Here is a 25,378-nt window from a genome sequence, read left to right as displayed (position 1 = left end):
TACTTTGTATACAGACTTTTTATTACTGTTAAAATATCACGCTTGAAGAGCTCTAGACATCTAGATAGACATATTAAGCAAATGCATGACATGGTGAGGTCTATATCTATAGCGCTAAGGATGCGTTCGTGCGTCCTCTATTGCAGCAAGACAAGACAGTTACTATACATATTTGTAGGACAGTATTTTTACGTGGGCTATTCTAAATGTCTAGGCGCGTCTACATGTACAGCAGCACTTGGGTTTTTATTCTCTAGATGTGGCGTCTGCATGTCTAGAGCGTTTCCTTTCAGTTTACTGCTGTTCGTCTTGTTTCGGCAACGTTCGATAGTTGTGTTGTGAGGCCAACGAGATGCCATTTTCTGTTCGACTTTCGTAAGGATCACGTTTCATCCGTTTTATCACAATCACAACCACAAGGGCTAGAAGCATGAGAGCCATGACGACGCCGACAACGATGCCTGCAACAGTTCCTTTACTTGATCCATTACTGTCATTGCTTGACGTCTGAAAGATAAAAACGTTAATTAAAAGTTAAGATTAAAATTTAGACCACCGATAGTTGACTTAGAAGTAAAAACTGCGTAAATATACATTGTTGGATGATTCACTTGCATTTCTGTTTTCACCGCTATGCCGATCCGGTAGATTTGGTTTTGATATGTTGGCCACTGAGACTCTGACTAGTGCAGGTCCTTCAATCTCAATTTCTATGGTAGAAACGTGGTTGGTGCAAACGAATTTCATTGCTGCATGTGTCTATCTATACCTTTACTCTGTCCTTCCACTAGAAATGTTCCTTGGTTGCGGACTTCGTCCTTTACGGTGAAAGTGTAGTTCCCAGGGTAAATTATGGTAGAACTGTTTTCCGGTAAAGTTCCAACTTTCCAATGAAAGGTAACGTTTCTGTAACAGTCAAGGACGTCGTGGGTACAATTACCCGTCACACCACCATCGCGTTGAGACACAATTCCGATTGGAAAACATCCAGATGTGTTGCGAAGATAAGGAGATAATCTTCATGTCAAAAGAAATAGTATTAGTATATTATAATGAGTCTACATTTTGCGTATTTCCACACAAATTTATAGAGATATGAAAGCTTACGTTACTAACTCTCCCAGCTGCAGTAAGTCTTCAGGAACTGAAGCCGTGATGTATACGTCTTGATCTGGGTATAGAGGTTTATCTACCTCGTGTCCGTTCTTATCTACAGCTTTTACACTAAGAGGCCATCCTATAATATTGATTGTTGACTGAAATGTGTACTATACACAGCAATACTAGTTTATCATACCGTGAAAAGTGACAGGATCAGAAAATGCTGCAATTGCGTCGGTTACGTAATTAACAGCGACTACGAGCGGTTGGACAGGAATCAGACAAGAGAGAGCGGGCACTCGAGCACGTTGGATCGTCAACTCATTGTCTCCCACAGTAATTTCTATATGCAATGCAGAAAGTTCAAGATTTATAACTTAATTAAACATCAACAACAACAACAACAACAACAACAATAATAATAATAATAATAACAACAGATAGGGTTTTCTAAACTGACCTGAATCTAAAAATGAAAGCATCACTTGTGATGTGTCTGTTGCATTGACCAATGCAACTGACATATCGGACAAATTCTGGTCTGTCCGAAACAAAACACCCACTTGCATTGGCAGTGTAGTCGTTACCTCAGGGTTAGTGCTAACACAAGCTCTGGCCACTAGAAATACAGATGAAATGATCTCATTGATGTACAGACGTGTAGATAAGTTTTCTTGATGTCAAGTATACAATACCTGTTACGTTCTCAGTCCGTCCTGATGCCCCACTGTTAGAATAGTCTCTTACAGAGACGTAACAAATGAGGCCAGAGGTGATGGGGTCTTCAAGTTCTTCTTGTCCGACTTTCCACCAGACTATAACGTCATAAATGTTACAATCAACACTGACAACCACTAGAATATGCGACCAAGTGTAGACATCTAACCTCTACGCAAGTTTTTGTTGATACGTGAAGCTATTGTCCAAGTTCTATTCACTCCGTAGCAATGCACACTAACTGAGACATCCGCCACAAGGGTTAAATACCTCGGCACCTGAAACAAAACATTACTATGTGTACTTGATAAAATAGATCACGTCATTGTACATGACGGTAACTTACACGAAACTTAACAAGATATGCATGATTTATATACGCAACGTCACGAGGTTTTTCAAAGCTCACATCTATTTTCGCAACTACATGGAAAACACACGAAAACGTAAGGTAAAGTACCGGTAACCAGAAATGAACAAAAAAACGTTTTTTACTGGCAAATGTAATGATGTTATCTGAACATCCCTGTACGTATGATGGACCGGCTCTCGTTGCCCTTAGCCGGTACGGTAGTCCAATGTTGACGTTTGGAAGAATACTTCCTAAACTCCAAGTCGCCTGGTTACTTGGAGGCGATTTCCACACGTACCCTGCACAAATTTTATAATTAGACTATTGTTAGTAGGCAATAATACAATACTTTAAATATACAACAGAGGTAGCTAGAGAGTCACACAGAGCCATATCTCTATACATATGGCTCTGGAGTCACCTAAAGCATCTACCATCTAACAAACTAATTGACATATATTTACTGACTGACATGCATGTAATACAATATGCATGACTATTGCTACATATATGTCAACAGTCACTTAATTAATTAACTGATTTTAGATTCAATTTTGCAGATTAAGTAACTTAATTAATTAAATGTTATATATAAGTCGTGCTAGAGGACAAAACGTTGTAACGCAGCGTACTATGTACTTCTCAAGTTGTCAACCCCCTTTGGGAAATTCTTAACCCCCTGTTTCCACGTATGTTAGATGCATTTACCTGTCACGTCTGCTACTTCGGCTTTACAGTCATCTGCCAGGACAACGTGATACTTGAATTGTAGACGTCCTTGTAGATTGTCAGGTTGTTCTTTTAGGAAAATGTTGTACTCGCTACCGTAAGTGAGATGACTTGCTCCAATGATGCACAGTGAACCGTCTAGAAAGAAAGCAAACGTACGTTGATCATATATACTCTCTGTACAATTATCAGCTAAATCTAAGATTCGGTTACGTTTGATAGACAACGTTGAACTCGTTCCTTCTGCTTCTGTAGTACCGCTGTCTTCGGCGTGCAGACGGTATGTGCCACTTGGCACGTCGTTAGATGTTCCCGGAACCCAATTGACCACATTCGGCAAACCTGCACGCAAGCGTAACAAGAAGAAATGGTGAAGTAGACGTGCGCGCGATTATAGGTGATGTAAAGAGTGTTGCGGCACTTACGACGATGAGGACTGACGGTTCCAACCATTTCCGCTACATTGTTATTTTCATCCACGAGAGTGACGCTTATCTAGAGTCAGCATATCCAACTTAGCGTTTGCAAATGCGACAAAACGTGGCGACTTTACGTTTCCAATAAATATGTTGGAGTGCGAATAGTTAAAACCGAAACGAGTCGTTCTCCCCAGATACGCGAGAGGAGGATCGAGAAGGTGACCGTGTTTATCGACTGGCACTTTAATGTCAATAACGTCGCCTGCACAACCAGAATATACAAAATTAGCAAGAATTAAAGCGTTTAGACAAAAACTGTATCACGTTTAAATCTGAAGAGGTTAGAAAATCCTTCAAATTCGGATTGAGGATCGTAGACTTTGAGAGCATACCATGTGTCAAAATAGGCATTTTTCGGAAGCCCTTTTACGTCCCACTCGTATTCGCCGTTGGAAGGAATAGATGGCTCTGACACACAAAACCAATACTAGATTACGCCAAGTGAAGTAATTCTGCTAACTGCTTTTCTACCTAGTTCCGTCACTATTGTCATGCGGAGAGCCACCAACTTCAACTGAACATGTTGCACTGGATTATCTGCAGGTGTTTTCGTCACTTGAACGTATGTGCGAGATCCCACTAGTACGTTGTCGAGTAGGTGAACAGAAAAGCTTCCGACTGTTTATATACGTGCAAGCACAAATATATCAATAAACGTGGTATCACGAATTGCTCTGTAGATTGTCAATCACCTCTGATATTCAACGAGGCCGCCTTAGAATCTTCACCGACCACGTTGTTGACTCGACAAACGATAGTGCCGTTGTCCTTGCCTTCTATAGCTCTGTGAATGTTGAGATTGCACAAGTTTGGACTGGAGCAATTTACGGAGACATTCGACATCGTGTCGATGTCTTTCCCGTTGATGGAGAATTCCAGTGGAGCGGTAGGATATCCAGAAGTCAAACTGCATTGATAGGTTGCCGAATCACCTTGCCAGACCGTTCGATGGACTGGAGTCAGGTTTACCGAAGGAACCCCTAATTATACAAAGAGAAATAGTATAGAGTGAGTATCTTGCTGAATCCTAATATATAAATTCATATCACACCAACCGCAGCCAGGAAATTCCTTCAAGTCAATTTGTAGACTACACTGCCTTCTGCATTCGACAGCGTACGGAATATAGGCCAAACAAGCACATTTCTCTCGTTCTGAAACTGCACACTGGCATACATCGACAACACAGTTGTCGACATATGTTTTGGGAGAAACGGGATTCTTCGGACTGCTGCAGACACTGGCGTCGTTGCAGACAGCAAAGTTTCCGCTGTTCATTGCATTGCACAGCTGGATGGGCTGAAGATCGTCGAATGAATTACAGGAAGGAGGTAGAGGTGGAGAAACGCAACCACTGCCAACGCATCATTGCAAACACATATTAGAGTGCAACATAGAGCATCTCTAGACAAACAATTTTGTTCTGACCTTCCTTGACTGGGAAGCTGATACGCTTGCGCAAATCTGTCCAAGTCGTTCGTTATGGTTGTCCCATCCATCAATGTAAAGTCGGTGTTTTGATTACCGTCAAACGTTCCACACAGTCCCAAGACTTGACCACGTAGATCGCTACTAGCGAGTGCCGTGAAAGATGTACCGAAGAGGGACGTATGGATGCCATGGCAATAACTGGTGAGGGTCGTATGACCGCCAGAGCGAGATACAGTCACCAACGAGTCTACAGCGGCATCTGGCAAGGTACCGGTAATGTCGCGACCGTTTTTGTGTACCGCACCGCTTGGAAAGAAGTCAAACGTCATGTCGCCGCTCGATGTTGCAAGTCCGGACGACGCATCGCACGACGATGCCAAGATCACTCTGGCCTTTTGAACGCAAGTGAGGCTACCGGCACCACAAGGTCCCGTCTCTATAATGACGCTAAATCGAGGGTAAGTGTTTGTTTTGTCTCTGTCGTACACAGCGTAGTAGCTGCAGCTTGTGTAGTAGCTGTAGGGCTTGCCATCAAACGTGGTGTAATGTGGATCTCCAGTCGCCGTGCACACACCAAAACTATTAAAGAATCCTGCAATGCGAGCAAAATCACGTGATACAGTTGCGGTTTTAGTTTCGGCAATTTTGGTTTCTGCATGAGTCATAAATTGTAGTCATATATTGTAGTCTGCTCACCAGCTAATGCTGAGAAACCACCTTGCTGTTGCAAGCCGGTGACCCCGGCTAGTCGAAACAGCGACTGAGAGAAGTTCTGGACGACGGAACTAGTCGCGATCTCCATTTGCTCTAGAATGAGCGGGTAGTCTAGAGATACGAAGCTAAGTTAATTAAGTACGAAATCTCAATTGTTTACACATGTACTGCAAGCTATAAATCTTACCAGAGAAAGGACACAGCTGCGCGTTGCATTTCACGGTAGATGACCGTGTATTTGTTGTAGAGCCATTTGCTCTCGTTTCCAGCAAGAGACCGCCGCCACAGCTCACTGTACACTGTTGAGTGAGAGTCCAATTGCCGTCAGCAGAACGACGAGCATCTACTCAGTTTAGACAAGTAAACAACATGTCAGCCAAAGGTGTGACCGTAGGGGTCCTGAGGCCTCTAAAAAACTTTGGGCGTGGTGGATTTCCGACAGTATATAGACAAACTCTAGTTTGTCATTAATTTTGAAATTGATATACTACTTGCAGTGCATGGCTTAATTGCATGAGCTAAAAAATACAGTAGAATATATCTAGAAAAGGCATCATGCACTGAGCAAACAATCCGAATTACATAAATTCGTCGGTTTAATTGAGTTTGATGTCAACTGGCAGTCTGGCCACCCAATCATGGAAGTCTGTACTGCGACGCCGTTGCGTTAGCTGCCTCATTTCTACATAAATCTACTAAGTCACTTGCCTCGACTGTATCTCGCAGATGTTGGGCTCAGAGATGACGACAGCAGCGCCACTGATAGATAGAGGACCTCGACCCACATTAGAGTGTACGTAGATGTCTTCTCTCACTTCTCTTGTAGTTAAATGGCAGAGCGGTTATAGTTACCCGCCTTTTATGTCAGCGTTGCGTCATCTAGTTTAATTGCGTAACATCAGTCCTCAGTCTTGTGACGCGTAGGATTTACCTACAGGGGATCTACCTTGCATTTGAATATCTATATATTACGTCAACGAATGTATTTGCGACATAGAATCGGAGACATGCACAACAAATTCCCTCTCATTCATCTAGAGAGTTTAGTAAATGTATTCTCTCATTCTGTTAGTGGGTTTTAGTAGCCAAGAAACTATCTAAATGTAGCATTTGTTAAGGCACTTACGTCAGTGGATTTAGAGCTTCAACGGTCGATTCGAATTTCTGTTTCCTGTTTCAACCAACTTTTTTTATACTTCGTGTACGCGCATCTAGAGCACTGACAGCAGAACCGAAAGCTCCAGCTGTGGGTGTATACTATGGATATGGTGCATGCATGAGTACGCTTACCATGCAATGAATAGATTGATGTATTCACTTGAAATCGTACAGCTAGTGCAAACGGGACCCATCAATCAGTGAAACGCTAATGTGTATGCAGTTGTTTCAGTTAAGATCACAGCTTTACAACGTAGTTGTCCACGTTACTACTGACTATAGTAATGAAGTTAATTAATGAAGTGCATGGGAGTATTACTGAAATTTTTAGTTGATTGTTCGGTTACTTGTGCTATACAAAATGCAGATAAATTCAAATGACATATAGTAATACGTCAATTATACAGAAGTCACTGTAGCTACTCGCAGCTAGGTCTATAGAATATCAATCAAATGAGAGCAGATCTAATAGCAAGCGTCCATTATATCATTATCTTAAATTTTAGTTTTTTTCTTGTGGTATTTCTCCTAATGTTTGATATCCATAAAACAAACGGCTACGTTCTTTCCTAGTGCTAAGGATTGGCGTCCTCGTTGAGGTGCTGTCATAGTGAGATTTCACTGCAACGATCACCAGCAAAATACAAACAGTCACAACAAGAATGACAACAACGACGATGCCTGCTGTAACTCCTCCACTCAACTTATCATTGCTAGAACCCTACAGCATCGAATTTCATAAATACAGCTATAAGCAATGAAAACATAAGCTAAACAGAGTCATACTTGTGAATTATGCAACACGGGTTGCTTTTCATTGGATCTTTCATATTTCATTGTTTGTTGCTGCCATACTGACTCACCAGCAACTGGCCTAACTTGTACAGGAGTATCAATATTTAATTCTGTTACAATGTAATATATAACAAATTAATTTAAGACCATTAATTAATTAAAAACGCAAAATTCCATTATTAACAATACCTTGACTATGCCCTTCAGCTAGAAATGAACCTCCATTGTGTATAGCATCCTTCACAACCACTACATATTGGCCCAAAGATATCTCACCGCCATCAGCAGTCTCTCCAACGGTCCACATGACAGTAAAGTTTCTACCAGTGAAATATTTGCCTGAGGCAAACTCAGCCTTGGTAGAGAAAATAGTGAAGTCATTGGTAGCATTTCTCAAGTACACATTATATCTGATCAAACATACAGTACAGATTTACATATGAGAATGTGATAAGAGGTGTTGTTGCACAGAAAGCATACTCAATAGAGCCAACTAGATTGACAAATTGCTCAGGAACACTGAATGTGATTTGAACAACCTCCAACATCAGTAACAAACTGGTATGTGCATCTCCTTGTTTGCCATAAATTTTCACTTGTATTGGCCATCCTGTATAGAGAACACACAATAAAGAACCACACACACGTTGCACTTTACGTTAAAATAGCTACCATAAAACGTAAATGAATCTGAAAAAGCAGTTATTTCATCTTTTGGATGGAACACTCGCATCAGATATGGACCAGTTACTGGTTTACCATTCACAGCAGGCACTCGTGCATTCTGCATTGTCATCATGTTGCTTCCAATCGTAATTTCTGTAAGTGATATAAACAAAATGAGAACAAACACATAGAAAACAGTAGATTGCTAACTTTCACCTGAAGATGGATAGTCATGCAGAATATTTGATGTGTTTGACTGATCAACTAGCTGAGCAGACACTCCAGACAAGTCCTGGTTGGCTCGAAATTGAACACCAATTTCCATTGGTAAACCAGTCCTAATGTTGGGCTTCACGACAACACAACTCTTGACCACTAGAATAACTCTTTGTTAACGTTATGCAAATAACATTGTAGAAAGCATTACCTGTAACATTTTGAGAGGTGCCTGCAGCTGCAATGCCATCTGTATCATACACAGAAACATAACAAACGCGATTAACAGATACAGAATGCCAAGGTCTGTCGACTCCTTCATGACCAACATGCCACCAAACTAAATATAACAATAACATATTTCATTGACAACTTTGCTGTCTGCCAACACAAGTAATATTCACTAGTTCTCATTTCTTTAGGAACACCAGAAGCTATCGTCCATGTTTCAGAGACACCGTACATGGTATGACAGTAAATTTTGACTGATACTCGTTTCACCAACACCAAATTGTGGGGCACCTGTAGGAAATCAATTGAAAGGCTAAACAATACACAAAACCGTTACATTGCTTAAATGCTTGTGTGCTCACGTGAAATGTAATGGGATATGACTCATCCAAGTAGACCACATCTCCTCCCTTGCCAACTGAAACTGACAGTGTCCCAGCTGAAAACAGAATAAACAATGGTTGTCTCCAAAAAAGATATAAAGCAAGTAGGCTGTTTTCGCAATTCACTTTCTTACCATCAAAGACAACTGTGTTTGCAGAACATGTGTATAAATACGATGGACACAATGAAGTGGCTCTAAGACGATATTGCTGTCCAACTTTCACATGATGAAGTGCAGACAGAGAAAGTTTCCATGTGGCATGTGGCCAGTTTTGTATTTCATCTATTAAAACACAGTGAAATAACGAGTTTACAGTTTCTCTCTTTTTGTTCAGGTTGTTGACTTCATTTACTTGTTACATCCACTACTTCAGAGTTACAGTCATCTGGCTCAACAATGTGATAGTAAATCTTTTCAGAAAGCTCTCTGGGCTCAACTTTTCCAAATACACTAACAACTGTCCCAAATGTGACGTGACTAGGCACAACAATATACAGAGATCCACCTATAGAAACAACTTTATTGTAACTTCAATATTAATTTGAGAGTGAAGTGTCACACTTGCAATTCTGAAAGGTTCACTCAATCCTTCAGCACCTGTCTGCCCATCATCTTTAGCATAAAGACGATATACATCAGACAGTAATTTTTTTGGTATTCCAGGAACCCAGCTTGCCACTAAAGGCAAATCTAAAGCAGAAAGATGTCACCATGCATGCCTTGTCCACATTTCTATTTAGAAATTGCATACACTGCTGATGCACAGCAAATGTTCCAATGTTGCTTGCAATTGTGCCATTCAGTGTGACCAGTGACACTGTCAGCTACATATGTACATGCACAGCAAAGACAAGGAAAACAACAGCATGGAAAAATAAGACTATGCAGTGCTGAACAAAATATATCTACCTTCTGCATAAACACATTTTCTTTTGAGTAGTTATATGAATACCAAGATGTTACCCCCATGTGCACCTTTGGTGGTGCAATAAGTTGGCCTTTGTCATCAAGTGGTGCAGTAATATGAATTTTATTACCTGACAAAGAGCATTAAGACATCAGACAAGAATCTCTACAACGATAAATATCGAAAGATCTCACGTTTAAATTTGAATGTATTCGAAAAGGCCTCCACTTTTGTCTGCTTGTCCCAAACTCTCAGTCGATAGAGCACATCAAATTGAGCACCTTCAGGTAGTTGCTTGACATTCCATTCATATTTGCCTTGTGCAGGAACAGATCCATCTAAGAGCACAATTTAAGGAATACATCAGAAGCAATGTAATTAAACTTGCGACAGATTGATTCTTACTTAGTTGCATTACTTTCATGTTTCTAATAGTCAGCTCTACAACAACAGTTTTCACAGGACTGTTGGAAGGAATCTTGGTTATTAGTGGATAGACACGAGATCCTACTAGAATCTCACTGCTTACACTGACTGAAAATCTTCCAGCTGTATATATATATATATAGTCATTAAGCTGATGGTATAAACCCAAAACTCAGACAGAAACAGTTTAATTAAAAAACTGACCTTGAATGATCAACTGTGCAGTTTTACAAGTTTTGCCAACTCGGCTGTTCATGCAGCAGCTGATTGTGCCATTGTCCTTGCCAGCAGTAACTCTGTGAATTAACAGTGAGCAGTTGGTTGATGTCCAACAGGTGATGCTGACGTTGGACATTGTGTTTATATCTTTTCCGTTGATAGAGAACTCAAGCATAGTAGTCGTTTCTTCCGAGGTAGCAGCACAGTGAAATGTTGCAGGATAGCTTTGCCACACAGACATAACACTAGGCTGCAGACTGATAGTCAAATGACCTGCAGCTGTTCAATCAATGAAAGACATGCAAACATGCATATGTGGAGCTACCAAAGTGATTGTCTGTCTCATACCAGCGCCTGGACAGGGTTGCACATTGCACGGAACTCTAGATATTTCTTGGTCAGAACCCACGCATAGACTTTCACCCGAGCGTGATAAGTGCTCCTTGCACAGTCGCTTGCGCATGAGATAACCTCTTCCACAGCTTGCAGTACAAGTGGAACTGATTGTCCATTCACTCCATGTAGCGGAAGGAATTGCTAGGTAGATATACAACATGGATCATCACGTGCTGTGCCTGCTTGCCAAACTGACAATTCGTCATGATACTCACCGCTACTGCGTTTCAATACAGATTTTGTACAACTGCCAGTGTGCACCGTTACAACGACAGCCAGCGCTAGACCTAACTTCAATACTTGACAAACGTAACAAAGACGCATCCACGACGCTTGCATGCTAGCGCTCTAGCATCTGCTGGCAACAACTTAGGGACTGTACACTGAATGTGGGTGAGTGTATTGCATCACTGTGTCACAAGACCGAAAGTACATGATCAGGATATAAACACCTAATTTCGAATTCCCCTGGGGAATGTACCTCTGTAAACTGCATGCATTCACAAGCATCTAAGTATACTTACATATAGTAACAACACGATATGCATGAGCTTGCAGAAATTTTGCAGGCAACTTCTGATAGCCAAAATTTTGTCAATTGATTGTATCAATTAATTCAATTTTGTCAAATTTAGTTGTGAGTTAATTAGTATGTTCTGAGATTCTCAGCTGCACCAAACAGCAATTCCAGTGACAACCTACTTTAGTACATCTCTACACTTACATTAATTCATATAAAGGAAAAACATATGTGAGTGTCAAAAGGCTACGCAAAGTTCATATCAACTGCTGCTACACAAAACATCTCTACTTGACAAGCACAAAAACAAAACTAAAACAACGTCACAAAGTAAGAATACATGTGCATGTCTAAAGTCAATGATGCTAAAAGTCACATCTATTAAAACTAAACGCATATATTCAATGTGTACGTGAATAGTAAGTAAACAGTCTGCTTTTCAAATTTCTTGCATAGGAAATTCATATAAAATCATAAGTCTTACCAATCTGCTTTCATTTCTATCGAGTTGGGGGACAATGACGCTGCCGAGTCACCTTTACCTTCATCTGAAAAGTGCACCTCAACGTCAACAGATGAAGGACTGACTTCACGGTCTGTACCACTAGACGCGCCACTGGTAAACACAGAATCGATGCTGTCCTGAACCAGCTCATGCAGCAACGGCTGAAAGTGACCGTTCTCTTTCAATTGCAAGAGTGCATCATCTGCCTCATTTTCATGTGATTCTGTAATTTTGTTTACATCATCAGCTTCTTCGATAGCTTCAGTGCCATCTCTTGCCGCTGAAGCCACTACAATGGTTGGTTTTGCTGGTGAACTTTGATGAAGCCATTTGCTGCCGATATTACGACGCCGAAGCAATAAAACATCATTTACTTTCGTTGCTACTTCACCTGACCCGGGTGACTGTTGAAAGGAAAGAGAACAGCTATACACAAATATGTATGCAGTCTGACTACAACAAAGACTACTTACTCTACTTTTCCTGATCTTGCGTACGATTCTTTGGAAGAAAGAGTGCCTCTCGTGCTGCAATCAAACACAAACTCTGTGTAACGACACACAAACAATTACCACAGTACATACAAGTACGTATAGCCGTTCATAAACTACGAACTCCAACAACTGTTTGAGCAAATGACTAATATCTGATATTGTTTATATTGTAAGTATTCACTGATATTTTTGTCATTTATCTTAATATTTCAGTTATCCACTTGTACACAAATATCCCATAAGCTTTTACATTATTGCAGTGCTCGAAATAGCGGTCCGACAGCGGACATTTCCGAACACTTGTTGTTTGTCCGATCTCGAAGAAGAACGTTTGGACAAGATGTCAAACTTTAGAAACACAACTGTAGACATGCCGTAAAGGAGCTCTAATGTCTTGCTCTCAAGGTTTGATTTATCATTTTCCACTACAGCTAGCTGCACAATGAGCGTCTATTCGTTTTGCCGCATGTTTCCAATGTCTATTACCCAGTGATCGTCGCTCTTCATTTGATAATTGAATTATAATTACTACGCCACAGGTGCGGCCAACTGTAATCGACGTGTTTCATCTCTACATCAAAAGGTTCCTTGTAAGATTAGTGTTTCTCGTATATGGGTTAGTCAGAAGAGATACACATGAGTTACTAGTAGCTACGTAGTATACCCCGACCAGTCTTGTAAAACGGATTCCTGAGTCATGTGCTCTAGTAATGATATGCACGGCGTTCTCCAACTATGTCCTAACTTGTCTGCTGTGAACTTCAATCTTCTGTCGCTTTTCAATTTTATAGTATGTACAGTATCCTAGAGATTTACAGAGGCTACTCTCTGTTCGGGCTGACTTTGCTCCCGAAGTCAGTAATGATGCAGCTGTAATTGTTTACCACACACAGATGTTAAGTGATATCCCAAAACTGTCCATTAGAAGTCACATTACAATAGAATGAGGTTATGTACACGTAAAGGCTATCAAGACGACACAGAACGGGAAGAAGAGTCAGGAATACCAACCAACAGCCCGCGAAACAATGAGGACTGTGAGTTGATGTCACAGCGGTGGACCGTTTAGTGACCTTGCTAATTGGCTACTTCCTCTAGTAGCTGTATAGTCATACCTTCCTAATTAACTCATGTGCTAGGAACCCTATTGAGGATTGGGAAGTTTGGGTGGGAACTGTTGACAAGCACTAGTTTTGTACGTTGTACATAAACCTGTACAATTTAGTGTCAGTAAAAGCCTAAGTAGTAACTGATTTACTCTCTGATACAACAATTAGTACAAGCTGCTTTAAGGCTAATTAATAGTCAATTAACAGTGAATATAAGTGCTTATAATCAGTACAGAACATGACTCAACTTCTGCTTTACTATTAATTAATTTAGCTTAATACATTTTGTCTTAGGCATCTCGTTATAGAAAATTTCTAATGTCGCTTAATCCACAGACTTAAATCACAAGTCATGAAAAACAATCTGTGGGAGACCATTTTAGTCTCAAACTCTGTTGACTTGTGGATACTTAGTACTGTTTATAGACCAGAATTGGTCTACCTATGGCAGGACTGCTTTGAAATGTCTTGTCTAATGTTGTTCTAAAAATGCAGAAACTATTTCCAATGTTGTGTCTTTCAAGAATGGCAAAAAATTGCCTCAGCTTTTGTGATACCTTACTGAACTTTGTGCTCATGTAGCTGTTGACTGTTTATGGATATCATAAGGCATGGTGACACTGATCTTTTGCACTCATCATGTTAAATTTGACTGCCTTTTTTATTAATGCGCGTTATACCAAACAAATCAGGTTTTGATGCTCCTGAGTAAGTTAGTTACGATGGAAAATATGTTTGAACTAATTCTAGCTGTGAAGTCCAATCAATTTAAAATTTTAGTCTCACATAGCTAGCCCCTCCCACTTTTGATATCAAAAGGGAGGGGCTGGCTACGTGAGAATATGTCCAGACAACGTTGAAACCTTAATTCGAGCACTGATTGACTTGAACATGCACCACAATGCAATAATATCTGCCTACACGTAACGCAAGCATATAAATTCACACATTGTGTGGTGTTTTAGTCTGTAATTCCAATCTATAATTAAGCACCTGTAGTGCTGTTCTAGCACTGTAACAATAGTTACCTCAAATCCTTGAGCCGACCAATGCTTTATGACGTGCACAAACAAGGTTGACATCTCAATTCCCTCTCCTTCTAAGTGAATGTGCCGATAGCCTGGAATTGCAAGCAACAGTCAGTTAATTAATTAAGAACACATCACCGCACAGATACATGCAACCACACAAAGAATACACTATCTATACCTTCTTGAAGGCTATTGATTGGGAAAGTTGCTTGACCAATGTAGTCATCGGAAACCACGTCTTTGTCCATTACAACAAACCTTATTAGTGCCATTTCTGACATGATAATGTTGAAGGAGAAAGTCTGGTTCCAGGTTGGGTTAAAACCTAGTTGAATCCAATGACAAACATAAACCAATGACAAACATCCATGATATATACAAGTTTAGTCTTCTGTAACTAATCTCTATTATTGACATGCAACTACAAGAAATATTATGTATGCCTCATATAAAGTCAGTCACCACTCACCGTTATCATCAACAACTTTTGTGCGACACTCAGAACAGTCGGCTGGTAGGCCAGCAATCTCAACCTTGACGTACGGGTCAATGATCTACAGCCAATAACACCACAGTGGTACCTAGATACCATACATCTAAACCATTACAATGCACCTCTCCCTTCTCAACACCTTTAGGCTTTGGGAGCTGTTGTCCTGATATAATCTAATATCACAATAACGTTAAACAAACTACGATAGTCATACAGCTAGAACAATTAACAAACCTTGAGCGTCAGTACCATTGGTTTAACATTCTGCAAAGGACCCTTTGCAAGTGGGTTCAAGATTAATTTCTCTGTTTGAAAACAATGATTAGAAAATATCAAATTATGCCTTAGACTACAAACCATCTCTCAGGGCAGCTGGTTTTAGAACGTAGCCACAGTTGCCATTCATGCGAAATCGTGCTCTATTCAACTGCACCATTTTCCCTTCTTTCTGGTAGTTCAAAGCCACTACATTAGATAAACCATCATATTATCAGACATTAGTGAATTGTTGCAATTTGGGAAAGAAGATTGTACCCAGTTGGCAGCCACAATTCCACATTTCTTGTGGATTAAAGTTGCTTGAATCAACACGATATGCAGCTGGATATACTCGACTCAACTGTTTGTGATTGTGTCGTACAAAGCGTGATGCTCGATGTGAAATGATGCATTTGTGAGCCTTAGTTTCACTAAATGATGACATTTCCCACCATTTTACGTTGACTTGAGTGTCACAAAATCCACGAAATCGAACAGATTTGGTGTAGACAACAAGCTGAGAAAGAGCACGTGCCAATTTCATCTTCTTCTTTGGCTGAAGATCAATAACATCTTGCAATTCATCTTCCTACATCCAACACAAGTTGAATGAATAAAGCAAAGCACAAAATGCAGGAAACATCTCACCGGTCTTAAGCTGCGTGAGCGATGTCTTGAATCCATCTTAATCTTTTCAGAAGGCTCAACTGTTCCTACATGAGGAAGACTGTGATTCCTTTTATGAGTTGAAGAAGATGTTTTAGACTGCTGCATATTAAATATAAACATTTAGTCAATAAAACAACTGACTGGATTTACTTTAAATTCTTAGTAAAATACAAGAACAAAAACACACACCGAGTTCTTAATTGCCTCTTATTACCTGATTTTGTCTGAGCTTTGGCATTGTAGCTGATACAAAACTGGTTTGCCTTACAGGAGGCTTCTTATTATTAGAAAGCAAGTTGGAATCACTGGCAGCACTGCTCAGCTTGACTGATGCCGATTCTTGAATAGGCACAACTCCTGCAGGAGGGTCGCTCCATGCACGTTCACTTGACTGACAAGGCTGTGATGTACAAAATGATAACAAATTTAACAGAACATACATGACAATATTATTACATGACACCACACACACACACACACACACACACACACACACACACACACACACACACACACACACACACACACACACACACACCACACCACACCACACACACACCACACACACACACACACACACACACACACACACACACACACACACACAAAACACACACACACACACACACACACACACACACACACACACACACACACACACACACAACCCAACACATACAGAGAGACCAACCTTTTTGTGTTCTTCATCAATTTCATCTGCCTCATCTTCATCTGTTACCCAGCCCTCATCAACATCTTCATCTTCTAATTTCTGGTTCTGAGTCAACATGACAAAGTCAACATTCCAACCAGTGGACACCAAACAACATATTGTTACCTTAATCAAGATCTTCCCTTTCAATTGTTCTGGTGATGGAAGATGGCTCATTTCTATGTCAATCTTTCTCATGAGCAATTTATCTACAAATTGACTATGTACTTGACCCAATGTTGGCAGTCTCGCTATTATGTATTCTAGTCAACTGTTTATAGTGCGCAGGTGCATACGGTAATGATTGCATGCTTATGTGACGACTTGCCTTGAAAAACTTGTTGCATGTATTGGGCCATCTTCAACTGCTGAGCCACAGAGCAATGGTTCTCAATTGACAGTATGACAGGGTATCTACAGACATAGCTATTTAAACACATCACCCTTGGTGTCAAGATTTGTTCATGAAAACTTACGGACTGGTCACAAAAGCATAGCGATTGATTACAACTACTACGTCATAAAATTTCACTTTTGATGTCAACGTGTAGCCATGATACACAACTGGCTCTCCATCACGTCCATCCCAGCAATCAACTAACAAACACACCAAGTGTAAATATGAAACACTTATACCACAAAAGACTTACCTTCTACACATCTGCACCCCAACTTGAGTGCTTTGATGTAAATGTCAACGCTTGAGTTAGACTTCAGCTGATCGCCAGTCAAATATCTGAACACAGTCAACATAGTTGAGCATACAGCTCTTACATCCTTTGGTACACACAATGTGTAAACACAAACAATCATTACGTGTTGTGTGATGAGTTGATGAAATAGTGAGACAATGGTTGATCCATGTCCTGATGAACAGTCTCAAATTTAGGATCAAATATATCTCCTTCAGGTCCGACCAAGTATTGAGTAAAACCTACACAAAATCAAGCATACACACACACACACACACACACACACACACACACACACACACACACACACACACACACACACACACACACACACAAGCACATTTGCACGTTAACCCTAAGTACATTGACTCATTTTGAAAATAGAGCAAGTTGTAGATCATGCCATTCACAAACATTTACTTCACAATTTCTACACAATTATATACCATCTATTCCAAGCCACCCTTCTGCCTGGCCTTCACTTGTTGGCTCGTACTTCTTAATGATTTCTTGGCACTCACTCCTACCAACACACATCTAACAAGGAATGACATTTATAGCACAGACAAGTCATATTAATTAAAAGGACTGCTAACCATTTGTTCAGTTTCAAGAAAAGTCTTAAGATCATCTATTGTCAAATGCTCTTCATCAGATGTTGAATACCTAATCACTCCAATGAGTATGACACACTAAACTTTCAAACTTTTAATACATACACAACCAGACAAAGACAAGCATCATATGCAATGCAGGAACTTTCTTCAGCTAATGTGTGACAATTTTACGCGTTGCTATTCCTATTAATTAACTTATAAGCTGTGCATGCAACTGACTATATATATATATATATATATATATATATATATATATATATAAATCCTTGAATTATTACCGCATCATGAGGTAGTAGAGTTCACTTCTTGTTGAAACAGTTTTGTAGAATTTTTGAAATTCTTCAAAATCAAGTGCGTTAGCACTATCACCTTCAGAGTCTGTGTCACTGACCTAAGCAGCAAAGTCCGATCCATAACATGTAAAAACAGATAGAAAGACAACATAGATAAGAACACAAAACTAGGGACAGATGAATATCAATGGTAAGACAACAAGCACATGAATAAGCAACAGTACAGTACACTCATAAGCTCACAAGAATGTAAAAGAAACAGATGAATAAGCCAAAAGGCAGAATTATAAACATGTAGAACACGTAAGCAATGTACATCATCATCACATCAAAAAATGAAGGACAAACAAGCTACCAACCGAAAACAAACGTCGCACTTGAGATGTAGCAAGACCAACATTCAGTTTGTTCATAAGTCGCAAAATCTCTTCTAAGCTAAGTGTACCATCACCATTTTTATCAGCAGCTTCAAATGTCTCCCTCAACCAGTTAAAATCCAGTCAAGGACAGACTAATACAACACTCACTAAACCATACACAATACAACAAACAATTGGATATTGGTCACGAGCATTTTGCCGTTTGTGCAACTGATCCCCACCTAACAATATAAAACATACTGTCACACAAAACTAAATTCCGTCACTCTCATAACTGACCAGTCGCCTTCTTTATGAGACTCCGTAAGCCCACAATCCATTGAGATGCGGTAAGTTCTGTTGGAGCCACCAAATCAACCTGCTTAAAGTCGCTTCCATAGATAATCGACAAGCAGCACTCTTGGTTGTAAAGGCCTCGTCTCTGACGAAAAACGTCGCTTTGATGACCTTCTCTGACCTCACTAATAGACTCTATCAATACTAATCAAATGTATGATCAGATAATGAGCAATATCAGTTAAGTATTTACAAACTGACTTCTTGATTTGTCGATTGACTTGGACGAAGGCTCCCATCGAATTCTGTTTGCTTCCAGATCAAGAAAAAATGTCCGTTTGTATGAGCTTTTCTTTCCTGACCGAAGTTTCTGCATTTCAGTGCCATCTCTCATAAGTGCCAAGCACTCCTCAACTATGTATACACACATACATGTAAGTCATCACCCAATTACGCATCCGGTTCTAATTGTTTCCCTACACCCGCAGTACCGTTCTATGTAACAACTAACATGAAGCAATCGACGTGAAAGTACACACGAAGGTGAGGAAATGGGCGGTCCCCACGTTCTCGAGCATTTGTTACGATAACTATTTACGGGTATGCTCCAATTAGATGGAGAATCAATTTCAAGCAAGCACATGTATACACAGGAAAGAAGTTGTACGATTACAACAGAAATGGGGTGTGATGTCACACCCATGCTTGTGATGGGTATGTGAGCAAATAGTTGAACACTAACTGTTGCTTGGATGGACAACGAAAACAGTAGCAATCATCCTGCGTACGTTTACGCTGCCCGTCGTCCGGTGTACCGTGCACATGCATAAACTACGTACCATCTGCGAACGTACCAAACGTATAATTACCACAGGCCCTAGCGTTCAAGTCTAGTAGCTGACTAAATACTATGCCTAACCGTTGGAAAATGAAAATTTCTTCCCCTTCTTTGCAGATGCCAGTCGTTTCACTACGCCTTCCATTCCGTGTTGTTCACAGCTACAGAAACTCGCAAGTCAGTAAGCTCGTGTAGGCATTTCCGCTAATGTATCTGTCCCGGATGTGATAAATGGCTCACAAAGCTGCTCTGGTTACAGGCTCTACGAGTGGAATTGGTCTTGGAATTGCAAAGGTACTGGCGAGAAATGGATATGCTATATTTCTCAATGGTTATGGAGACAAGAAAACGATTGAGAAGCTCAAAACAGAAATTCAGTCAAATTCTTGTGCACAAGTTGAACATTTAGAGGCCAATCTTGCTGACCTAGCAGAAATAGAGTCCATGTTTACTTCTGTGCAAGAGAAGTACCCGAGCGGAATCGACATATTGGTCAACAATGCAGGTAAAAATGGTGATTAGCCTCGTACCCCAGTCCTTCGGTGCGCGGAGGGAACGAATATTAGTCTGACTGAGGTAATATGCGCACATATGTGGAACTGACGTTGCTTGAAGCTACGAGCCAATTAAAGCAGCGTGTGAACCAGTGTCCCAATTTCGTGTTCTGATGAAACCATTGAACTGTCTCCCAGATCTGTAGCTACGCTGTCTCCTAGCTCCTGTCTCCTAGCTCCTGTCTCCTAGCTCCTGTCTCCTAGCTCCTGTCCCCCCCCGCCGGAAGTATGACGAAAGAGGACAGGCTGGCTACAGAGACCATGCATAGCTCAGATGGCCTGGCCTGTACAGCTGCATATGGCGGTGGATAATGTCTTGCCTCGAGTGGCCTGCCTGATTCTGCAGCCATGTGTGTAAGTCTGGTTGTAAAAACCATAAAGTTATGTTCTTATGTTTGGTAACAGGTGTGCAGCATGTGGATACAATAGAGACATTCCCAACAAGTAAGTGGGACCATATAATTGCAGTGAATTTATCAGCATCATTCCATACTATTCGACTAGCTTTGACCAAAATGCGAGCCAAAGGTTAACACAAATGTATTATAATGCAATTGAAGTGTCTACACTGACATAACCAATTGTGTTCTTGTTCAGGTTGGGGTAGAATAATAAATATCTCAAGTGCACATGGCTTGGTAGCCTCGCCATATAAATCTGCGTATGTAGCTAGTAAACATGGCATCATAGGACTGACAAAAGTAAGCCACCTGCAATATGTAAGGACGAGAATTTGATGCAGACTTGCACAGTTTGTGTTCATTGTAGAGTGTAGCATTAGAAACCGTCAACTCTGGGATCACATGCAATGCTGTTTGTCCAGGCTGGGTTTTGACTCCACGTCTGTAATCGCTTACTGTCTGTAATATTAATATTAATATTACTTCAATCTAGATTCATACGAATTAAAGTTGATCAATGCCAAAATTCCATCCATAAAGTAATAATATTCCACAGCTCATGCTGATTCCTTTGCAAAATGTGAAAGTTGATTTATAGTAGTTGTTGACATACACTTTTGCACCTTTTAAATGGCATTGTATGTGGGTCATTAAAGTTTATATTTCACTACATACGCAATCTACTACACCTCCCACTTGGTCCTGAATCTGGATTGAAATATGAACATAATATTACACGTGGTCTGTTAGAAAATGGGTTCTTTTCAACATGAATTTTCTTGCAGTTGTTGAGAAACAAATTCAGACAATTGCTCAAGCAAACAACACATCTCTGGAGGCAGCTAGAGTATGCACATATTCAGAAAAATCATTACCTATTGCGCTAACCTCATATCCAGGCCTCTATTTGTGACATGGTGGGATAAGTGAAGTGGAAACATTGCTATAGATCTGAGTGCATGTCATCAAGTACTGGCCTGGATACAAGGAAACAACAAGTTACACATGTCGCATTGCCTGTTAGGTGACACTCATATCTGAAAAGCAACCACAACTAGAAATGGTAACAGGAGAGCAGGTATTTATTGTATTTATTGCATTTTATCATGAACTGCAAGCAGCCCGTTAGTTTGACACATGTATTACAGATTGGTGATCTCGTGGCATTTCTGTGCTCAGAATCTGCAAGGAATATTACCGGGGCATCTCTCAGTATAGATGGGGGATGGACAGTGAGATAACAAAATTATAACTTTGATTCGATACGTGCATGTATTGTAGTGGTCTACAATTAATTGTAGTCTGACTGTATACTCCATGTGCACTATGTATATTCAAGTTATTAATTGAAATCAAATAGTTGGTCAAACAAAATGTGCATAAATGACGAAACACCCAATATTTGACTTTACCACTAGATGATTCTTTTTCTTTTGGCAGCTGCCGATTTGCTTGTGACTAAATTAGCTTCAACCTCTTCTTGATGCACAGGACTGTCCTCTACATGGACATTACTCTGTAACATAGAAGAAACACTCGTTGACTTTATGTCATACAGATATGTGATGGCCACATGATATATTGTGTTTTGATGAGTAAAGTATGTAATAAAATCACTTGACCACTTGATCTCCAGCACCACCCCAAGAATGATTCATCTATCTGTTGACAACATTCTTGGTAACACAATTGCTGGTGTCTGGGGTAGTACTTATAAGATAGACAATGCTACCATATTATGGTCAACCAGTATTTGATTATGGCCTTCTGTTGGTGGTTTAAAGGTCTTCCTGTTTTGTCTAGGTGCGACAGAAATATATCATATCATATCATATCATATTTATTCAGACTTTCTATTCAAATGTTTAGGTACTAGTTGTATGGTATCCATAGGCGCCTCGCGTTCATGAGTAACACGTCCAACGACCATCTGCGGAGTCCTAGCTAGATTTTTTGAAACCCTGTCATGGAAGTAAACATGCAAACTTCCTAGTAGTTTAGATTACGTATATAGGCCTGGTATAGGTAGTCGTCGTTTTGCGATCGTGATCAAGACAATTGAAATGTACAGTCTAGGTATGCACTCAGTTCCATTGTAACAACAGTGGTATGGTATTTACTGACATAGAAATTGATATCAGCAAACATTGACTATCAACAGTGTTAGATGCAGCACAGTGTAGTAAAGGATTGATTGTACTGTAGTACTGGATGTGTGAATAAGTGACTATAGGTGGCATTCAACTCCTGAAGGTGTTTCTTGGTTGTCAAGTACACACAATCCCTAGCTACAATACAAAAGGATGGGGCGACGGAACTTGATGAAGCGTTTTCTTCGTGGTTTGGTCACTTGCACGAATTGTTCTTAGACTCATCTGTAGTCGGACACAAAAACGATTTTTTTCGGGTAAGTCCTATCATGAAACGTGGTTGTGGGGAGAAATTTGAGATTTGTGTACACACACACACACACACACACACACACACACACACACACACACACACACACACACACACACACACACACACACATGCCAGAAGCTCGACGGAGACCCATATAGGACTACGCCTATTTCTGTTGTGTGACCCGGATTAGAAGCCTCACTACGCTCGGCAACAAAATAGTTGCTATGTGTCCTTGTATGACTGCCATTTTTACGTTAATTTTCCAATATTGTTTTGATGGCAGGCTTTGGTCCTGTTTTAACTAATGACAAGATGCTCTGCTGTACCAATGTATTTTGTAAGGAACACTTGACAAACCTCAATTTTGTTTCTTTCCACTTGGATGGATTGAAATTTCTTGAAGTCAGCACTGAACAGTACCTAAACAGAATTGCTGGATGAAATCAGCCAAACTATTTGATAGCCAATAATCATACAGAATGAGCCCAGCCAGCGTACTGGCCAAAGAGCTTCCGGAAATGATCTCCTAGAGGAACAAATGCAAAAATAAATTAACTTTTACTGCAAGTCTTGACTCCATTCTTCACCTATTTCGTTGTACACTTTTGTGGTAAGTGACTTGTTTGTCACTTTCAGTTTGTAGTCTCTGGCTGCAATCTGCCACATGTGGGTATCCACAGGAATGGCATCCATTTTGTCAAGTGACATCAAGCAGATACAGTCAGCAACCTTTGCTCCAACACCTGGTAGAGTTAAAAGCTCTGCATGTGCCTCTCTGTAAGGTGCCTTTCTGAGTTCATCTAACCACCCATCTGGTTTGGATGCCAATACTTTCGCTGTCTGATGAATATACTTTGCTCGGTAGCCAAACCCAAGCTTCCGAAGTTTGTCCTCAACACCCTCTGCTGCTAAGACGTGTGGAACAGGGAAGGTATAATATTGTCTTCCGTCAAACTCCAGAATGTATTCTCCATATGTTACACACAGTTTCTCCACCATGCCACTGATTCGTTCAATATTGTTATTAGATGAACAAATAAATGAGAAAAGAGTTTCGGTAGGATCTTGACGAAGCATTCTAACTCCTTTCAATCTAGCACAACATGGAATTTCTTCATATTTTGATAGAGTAACGTATGGTATGTATCAACTCTTACAACAAAATTCTGCAATGTCTTTGTCTCTTTTATTACATTATCATCCTGTATGCTACTGATTACACACACACACACACACACACACACACACACACACACACACACACACACACACACACACACACACACACACACACACACACCTAAAAAATCCTAAATGTCAGGAGCTACCTCTCAGAGGTCACGCCCCCAGCTGTTAAGCTGGGCCCTGTGCGCTACTCAGGGAACTCTGGGCCTGCACTAGCAAACTCCTGGAGCCGGGCCAGGCACTCGCAGGAGCACCGACTTGTGAAGCCAACTGTGGTGTGAGCACCCAAAGTCTCACCAGGACCCCAGTGGCTGATGTCACGTCACAGCCGATGGCCGCTTAGGACCCCAGTCAATGACCAGGTACTCATTTATACTCCTGAGTCGAGAGAAGCAAATGTGTGTTAGTTTCTTGCTTAAGGAAATGATGCCATAGCTCGCCATCACTGTGACTTGAACTTGTGACCCTTTAAGGTCCCGGATGTAAACATTCCATAAGATGACTCTAACCAACTGAGCTATCGCACCACACAGACACACACACACACACACACACACACACACACACACCACTTCACACCTGTGTACTAACTAATAAGTCCAAGTTTGTAAATAAGTCACTGATCTAAATGGCTGTGCTGTGCACCTTGCTGATTGTTCCGCAAAATTCCTGTCTGCTCGTTGCCATTCCGTGTAGAGAGACTCCAAATCCACATCAAAATTAAAATAATCAAACAATGTTTGTCGAGCTGACTCTTCTAAAAGAATACTCTCTTTCTCACTCGGTGATTCCAGTTTGTATAAAACAGCGTCAACAGTTTGTTTGAGCCTCCACACACATAGACTTCCTGGAAGGCAACTTCTCCATTCACCACTACCTGCATCTTGACGCCACCGAAATGATTGACCACAAGAAAGCGTTACATCCAGCCAGAGCTGAGTTTTACGGCAAGGAAATTGCCACCAAGACATCCGCAGGCAGCCTCGGAGCTCCATACATGTCCAAAATAGCGCCTTATCACAA

At 40.6% G+C, this 25,378-nt stretch overlaps 5 protein-coding genes across 7 annotated transcripts; 1 reads left to right on the top strand and 4 right to left on the bottom strand.

Moving 5' to 3' along the window:
* Positions 1-3: 3 nt before the first annotated feature.
* Positions 4-6,384, bottom strand: LOC134193620 (uncharacterized). 2 transcript variants are annotated; one of them, XM_062662459.1, is made up of 22 exons: positions 6,232-6,384; positions 5,711-5,866; positions 5,506-5,634; positions 4,807-5,401; positions 4,434-4,732; positions 4,071-4,358; positions 3,850-3,996; positions 3,643-3,786; positions 3,453-3,580; positions 3,325-3,394; positions 3,113-3,241; positions 2,879-3,037; positions 2,314-2,469; positions 2,165-2,241; positions 1,988-2,096; positions 1,797-1,916; positions 1,562-1,720; positions 1,298-1,444; positions 1,108-1,237; positions 770-1,017; positions 616-710; positions 4-507 (listed from the first exon to the last, which is right to left on the bottom strand). In XM_062662459.1, exons 1-22 carry the CDS (start codon positions 6,308-6,310, stop codon positions 295-297), a joined length of 3,777 nt encoding a protein of 1,258 aa, XP_062518443.1. In that variant the 5' UTR covers positions 6,311-6,384; the 3' UTR covers positions 4-294. The 2 variants fall into 2 exon arrangements, with proteins under 2 accessions (XP_062518443.1, XP_062518442.1); XM_062662458.1 differs by having other exon boundaries at positions 595-710; positions 6,232-6,383.
* A 616-nt stretch (positions 6,385-7,000) lies between these two features.
* On the bottom strand, positions 7,001-11,296 carry LOC134193889 (uncharacterized). The gene is made up of 19 exons (XM_062662740.1): positions 11,138-11,296; positions 10,875-11,063; positions 10,512-10,805; positions 10,287-10,430; positions 10,076-10,219; positions 9,884-10,011; positions 9,726-9,798; positions 9,536-9,664; positions 9,327-9,479; positions 9,107-9,256; positions 8,952-9,028; positions 8,763-8,880; positions 8,570-8,698; positions 8,359-8,517; positions 8,149-8,295; positions 7,957-8,086; positions 7,666-7,886; positions 7,468-7,586; positions 7,001-7,402 (listed from the first exon to the last, which is right to left on the bottom strand). Exons 1-19 carry the CDS (start codon positions 11,259-11,261, stop codon positions 7,184-7,186), a joined length of 2,847 nt encoding a protein of 948 aa, XP_062518724.1. The 5' UTR covers positions 11,262-11,296; the 3' UTR covers positions 7,001-7,183.
* A 200-nt stretch (positions 11,297-11,496) lies between these two features.
* LOC134193553 (1-phosphatidylinositol 4,5-bisphosphate phosphodiesterase eta-2-like) lies at positions 11,497-22,245 on the bottom strand. 2 transcript variants are annotated; one of them, XM_062662378.1, is made up of 25 exons: positions 22,177-22,245; positions 19,233-19,385; positions 18,975-19,175; positions 18,878-18,916; positions 18,675-18,805; positions 18,301-18,413; positions 18,002-18,071; positions 17,852-17,942; positions 17,530-17,647; positions 17,364-17,449; positions 17,190-17,310; positions 17,042-17,127; positions 16,840-16,922; positions 16,693-16,779; positions 16,216-16,401; positions 15,981-16,100; positions 15,609-15,921; positions 15,432-15,539; positions 15,309-15,379; positions 15,197-15,247; positions 15,051-15,135; positions 14,760-14,906; positions 14,579-14,670; positions 12,421-12,474; positions 11,497-12,351 (listed from the first exon to the last, which is right to left on the bottom strand). In XM_062662378.1, exons 2-25 carry the CDS (start codon positions 19,363-19,365, stop codon positions 11,923-11,925), a joined length of 3,015 nt encoding a protein of 1,004 aa, XP_062518362.1. In that variant the 5' UTR covers positions 19,366-19,385; positions 22,177-22,245; the 3' UTR covers positions 11,497-11,922. The 2 variants fall into 2 exon arrangements, with proteins under 2 accessions (XP_062518362.1, XP_062518361.1); XM_062662377.1 differs by lacking the exon at positions 22,177-22,245 and adding an exon at positions 19,891-20,012.
* On the top strand, positions 20,010-22,138 carry LOC134193555 (D-beta-hydroxybutyrate dehydrogenase-like). The gene is made up of 7 exons (XM_062662380.1): positions 20,010-20,314; positions 20,769-20,891; positions 20,961-21,064; positions 21,132-21,204; positions 21,550-21,611; positions 21,789-21,842; positions 21,913-22,138. Exons 1-7 carry the CDS (start codon positions 20,041-20,043, stop codon positions 22,003-22,005), a joined length of 783 nt encoding a protein of 260 aa, XP_062518364.1. The 5' UTR covers positions 20,010-20,040; the 3' UTR covers positions 22,006-22,138.
* LOC134193554 (N-glycosylase/DNA lyase-like) lies at positions 22,173-25,326 on the bottom strand. Its single transcript, XM_062662379.1, has 5 exons — positions 25,001-25,326; positions 23,758-24,263; positions 23,647-23,696; positions 23,528-23,590; positions 22,173-22,280 (listed from the first exon to the last, which is right to left on the bottom strand). The coding sequence occupies exons 1-5, from the start codon at positions 25,324-25,326 to the stop codon at positions 22,179-22,181; spliced, it is 1,047 nt and encodes a 348-aa protein (XP_062518363.1). The 3' UTR covers positions 22,173-22,178.
* Between the last annotated feature and the right edge of the window lie 52 nt (positions 25,327-25,378).

This window comes from Corticium candelabrum, chromosome 18 (genome assembly GCF_963422355.1).
Source record: "Corticium candelabrum chromosome 18, ooCorCand1.1, whole genome shotgun sequence".
Classification (NCBI taxonomy): domain Eukaryota; kingdom Metazoa; phylum Porifera; class Homoscleromorpha; order Homosclerophorida; family Plakinidae; genus Corticium; species Corticium candelabrum.
The sequence above is the reverse complement of the archived record's forward strand: the minus strand, read 5'-3'. Positions and strand labels throughout refer to the sequence as shown.

Coding starts and splice junctions, on each gene's coding strand:
- LOC134193620 (XM_062662458.1), bottom strand. CDS start 6,310: ATGTGGGTCGAGGTCCTCTATCTATCAGTGGCGCTGCTGTCGTCATCT. Junction 4,359..4,433: donor GAAGGAATTTCCTGGCTGCG/GTTGGTGTGATA, acceptor TTGTATAATTAG/GGGTTCCTTCGGTAAACCTG. Junction 2,097..2,164: donor CATATCTTGTTAAGTTTCGT/GTAAGTTACCGT, acceptor GTTTTGTTTCAG/GTGCCGAGGTATTTAACCCT.
- LOC134193889 (XM_062662740.1), bottom strand. CDS start 11,261: ATGCAAGCGTCGTGGATGCGTCTTTGTTACGTTTGTCAAGTATTGAAG. Junction 11,064..11,137: donor TGTATTGAAACGCAGTAGCG/GTGAGTATCATG, acceptor ATATCTACCTAG/CAATTCCTTCCGCTACATGG. Junction 9,029..9,106: donor AAACACAGTTGTCTTTGATG/GTAAGAAAGTGA, acceptor TTCTGTTTTCAG/CTGGGACACTGTCAGTTTCA.
- LOC134193553 (XM_062662377.1), bottom strand. CDS start 19,954: ATGGAAGGCGTAGTGAAACGACTGGCATCTGCAAAGAAGGGGAAGAAA. Junction 19,386..19,890: donor GAAATTTTCATTTTCCAACG/GTTAGGCATAGT, acceptor GTGTATACATAG/TTGAGGAGTGCTTGGCACTT. Junction 14,671..14,759: donor AATCAATAGCCTTCAAGAAG/GTATAGATAGTG, acceptor TTGCAATTCCAG/GCTATCGGCACATTCACTTA.
- LOC134193555 (XM_062662380.1), top strand. CDS start 20,041: ATGGCTCACAAAGCTGCTCTGGTTACAGGCTCTACGAGTGGAATTGGT. Junction 20,315..20,768: donor CATATTGGTCAACAATGCAG/GTAAAAATGGTG, acceptor GTTTGGTAACAG/GTGTGCAGCATGTGGATACA. Junction 21,843..21,912: donor AAATGGTAACAGGAGAGCAG/GTATTTATTGTA, acceptor CATGTATTACAG/ATTGGTGATCTCGTGGCATT.
- LOC134193554 (XM_062662379.1), bottom strand. CDS start 25,326: ATGTCTTGGTGGCAATTTCCTTGCCGTAAAACTCAGCTCTGGCTGGAT. Junction 24,264..25,000: donor TTTGCGGAACAATCAGCAAG/GTGCACAGCACA, acceptor ATGTTGTGCTAG/ATTGAAAGGAGTTAGAATGC. Junction 23,697..23,757: donor AAAAGTGTACAACGAAATAG/GTGAAGAATGGA, acceptor TTGTTCCTCTAG/GAGATCATTTCCGGAAGCTC.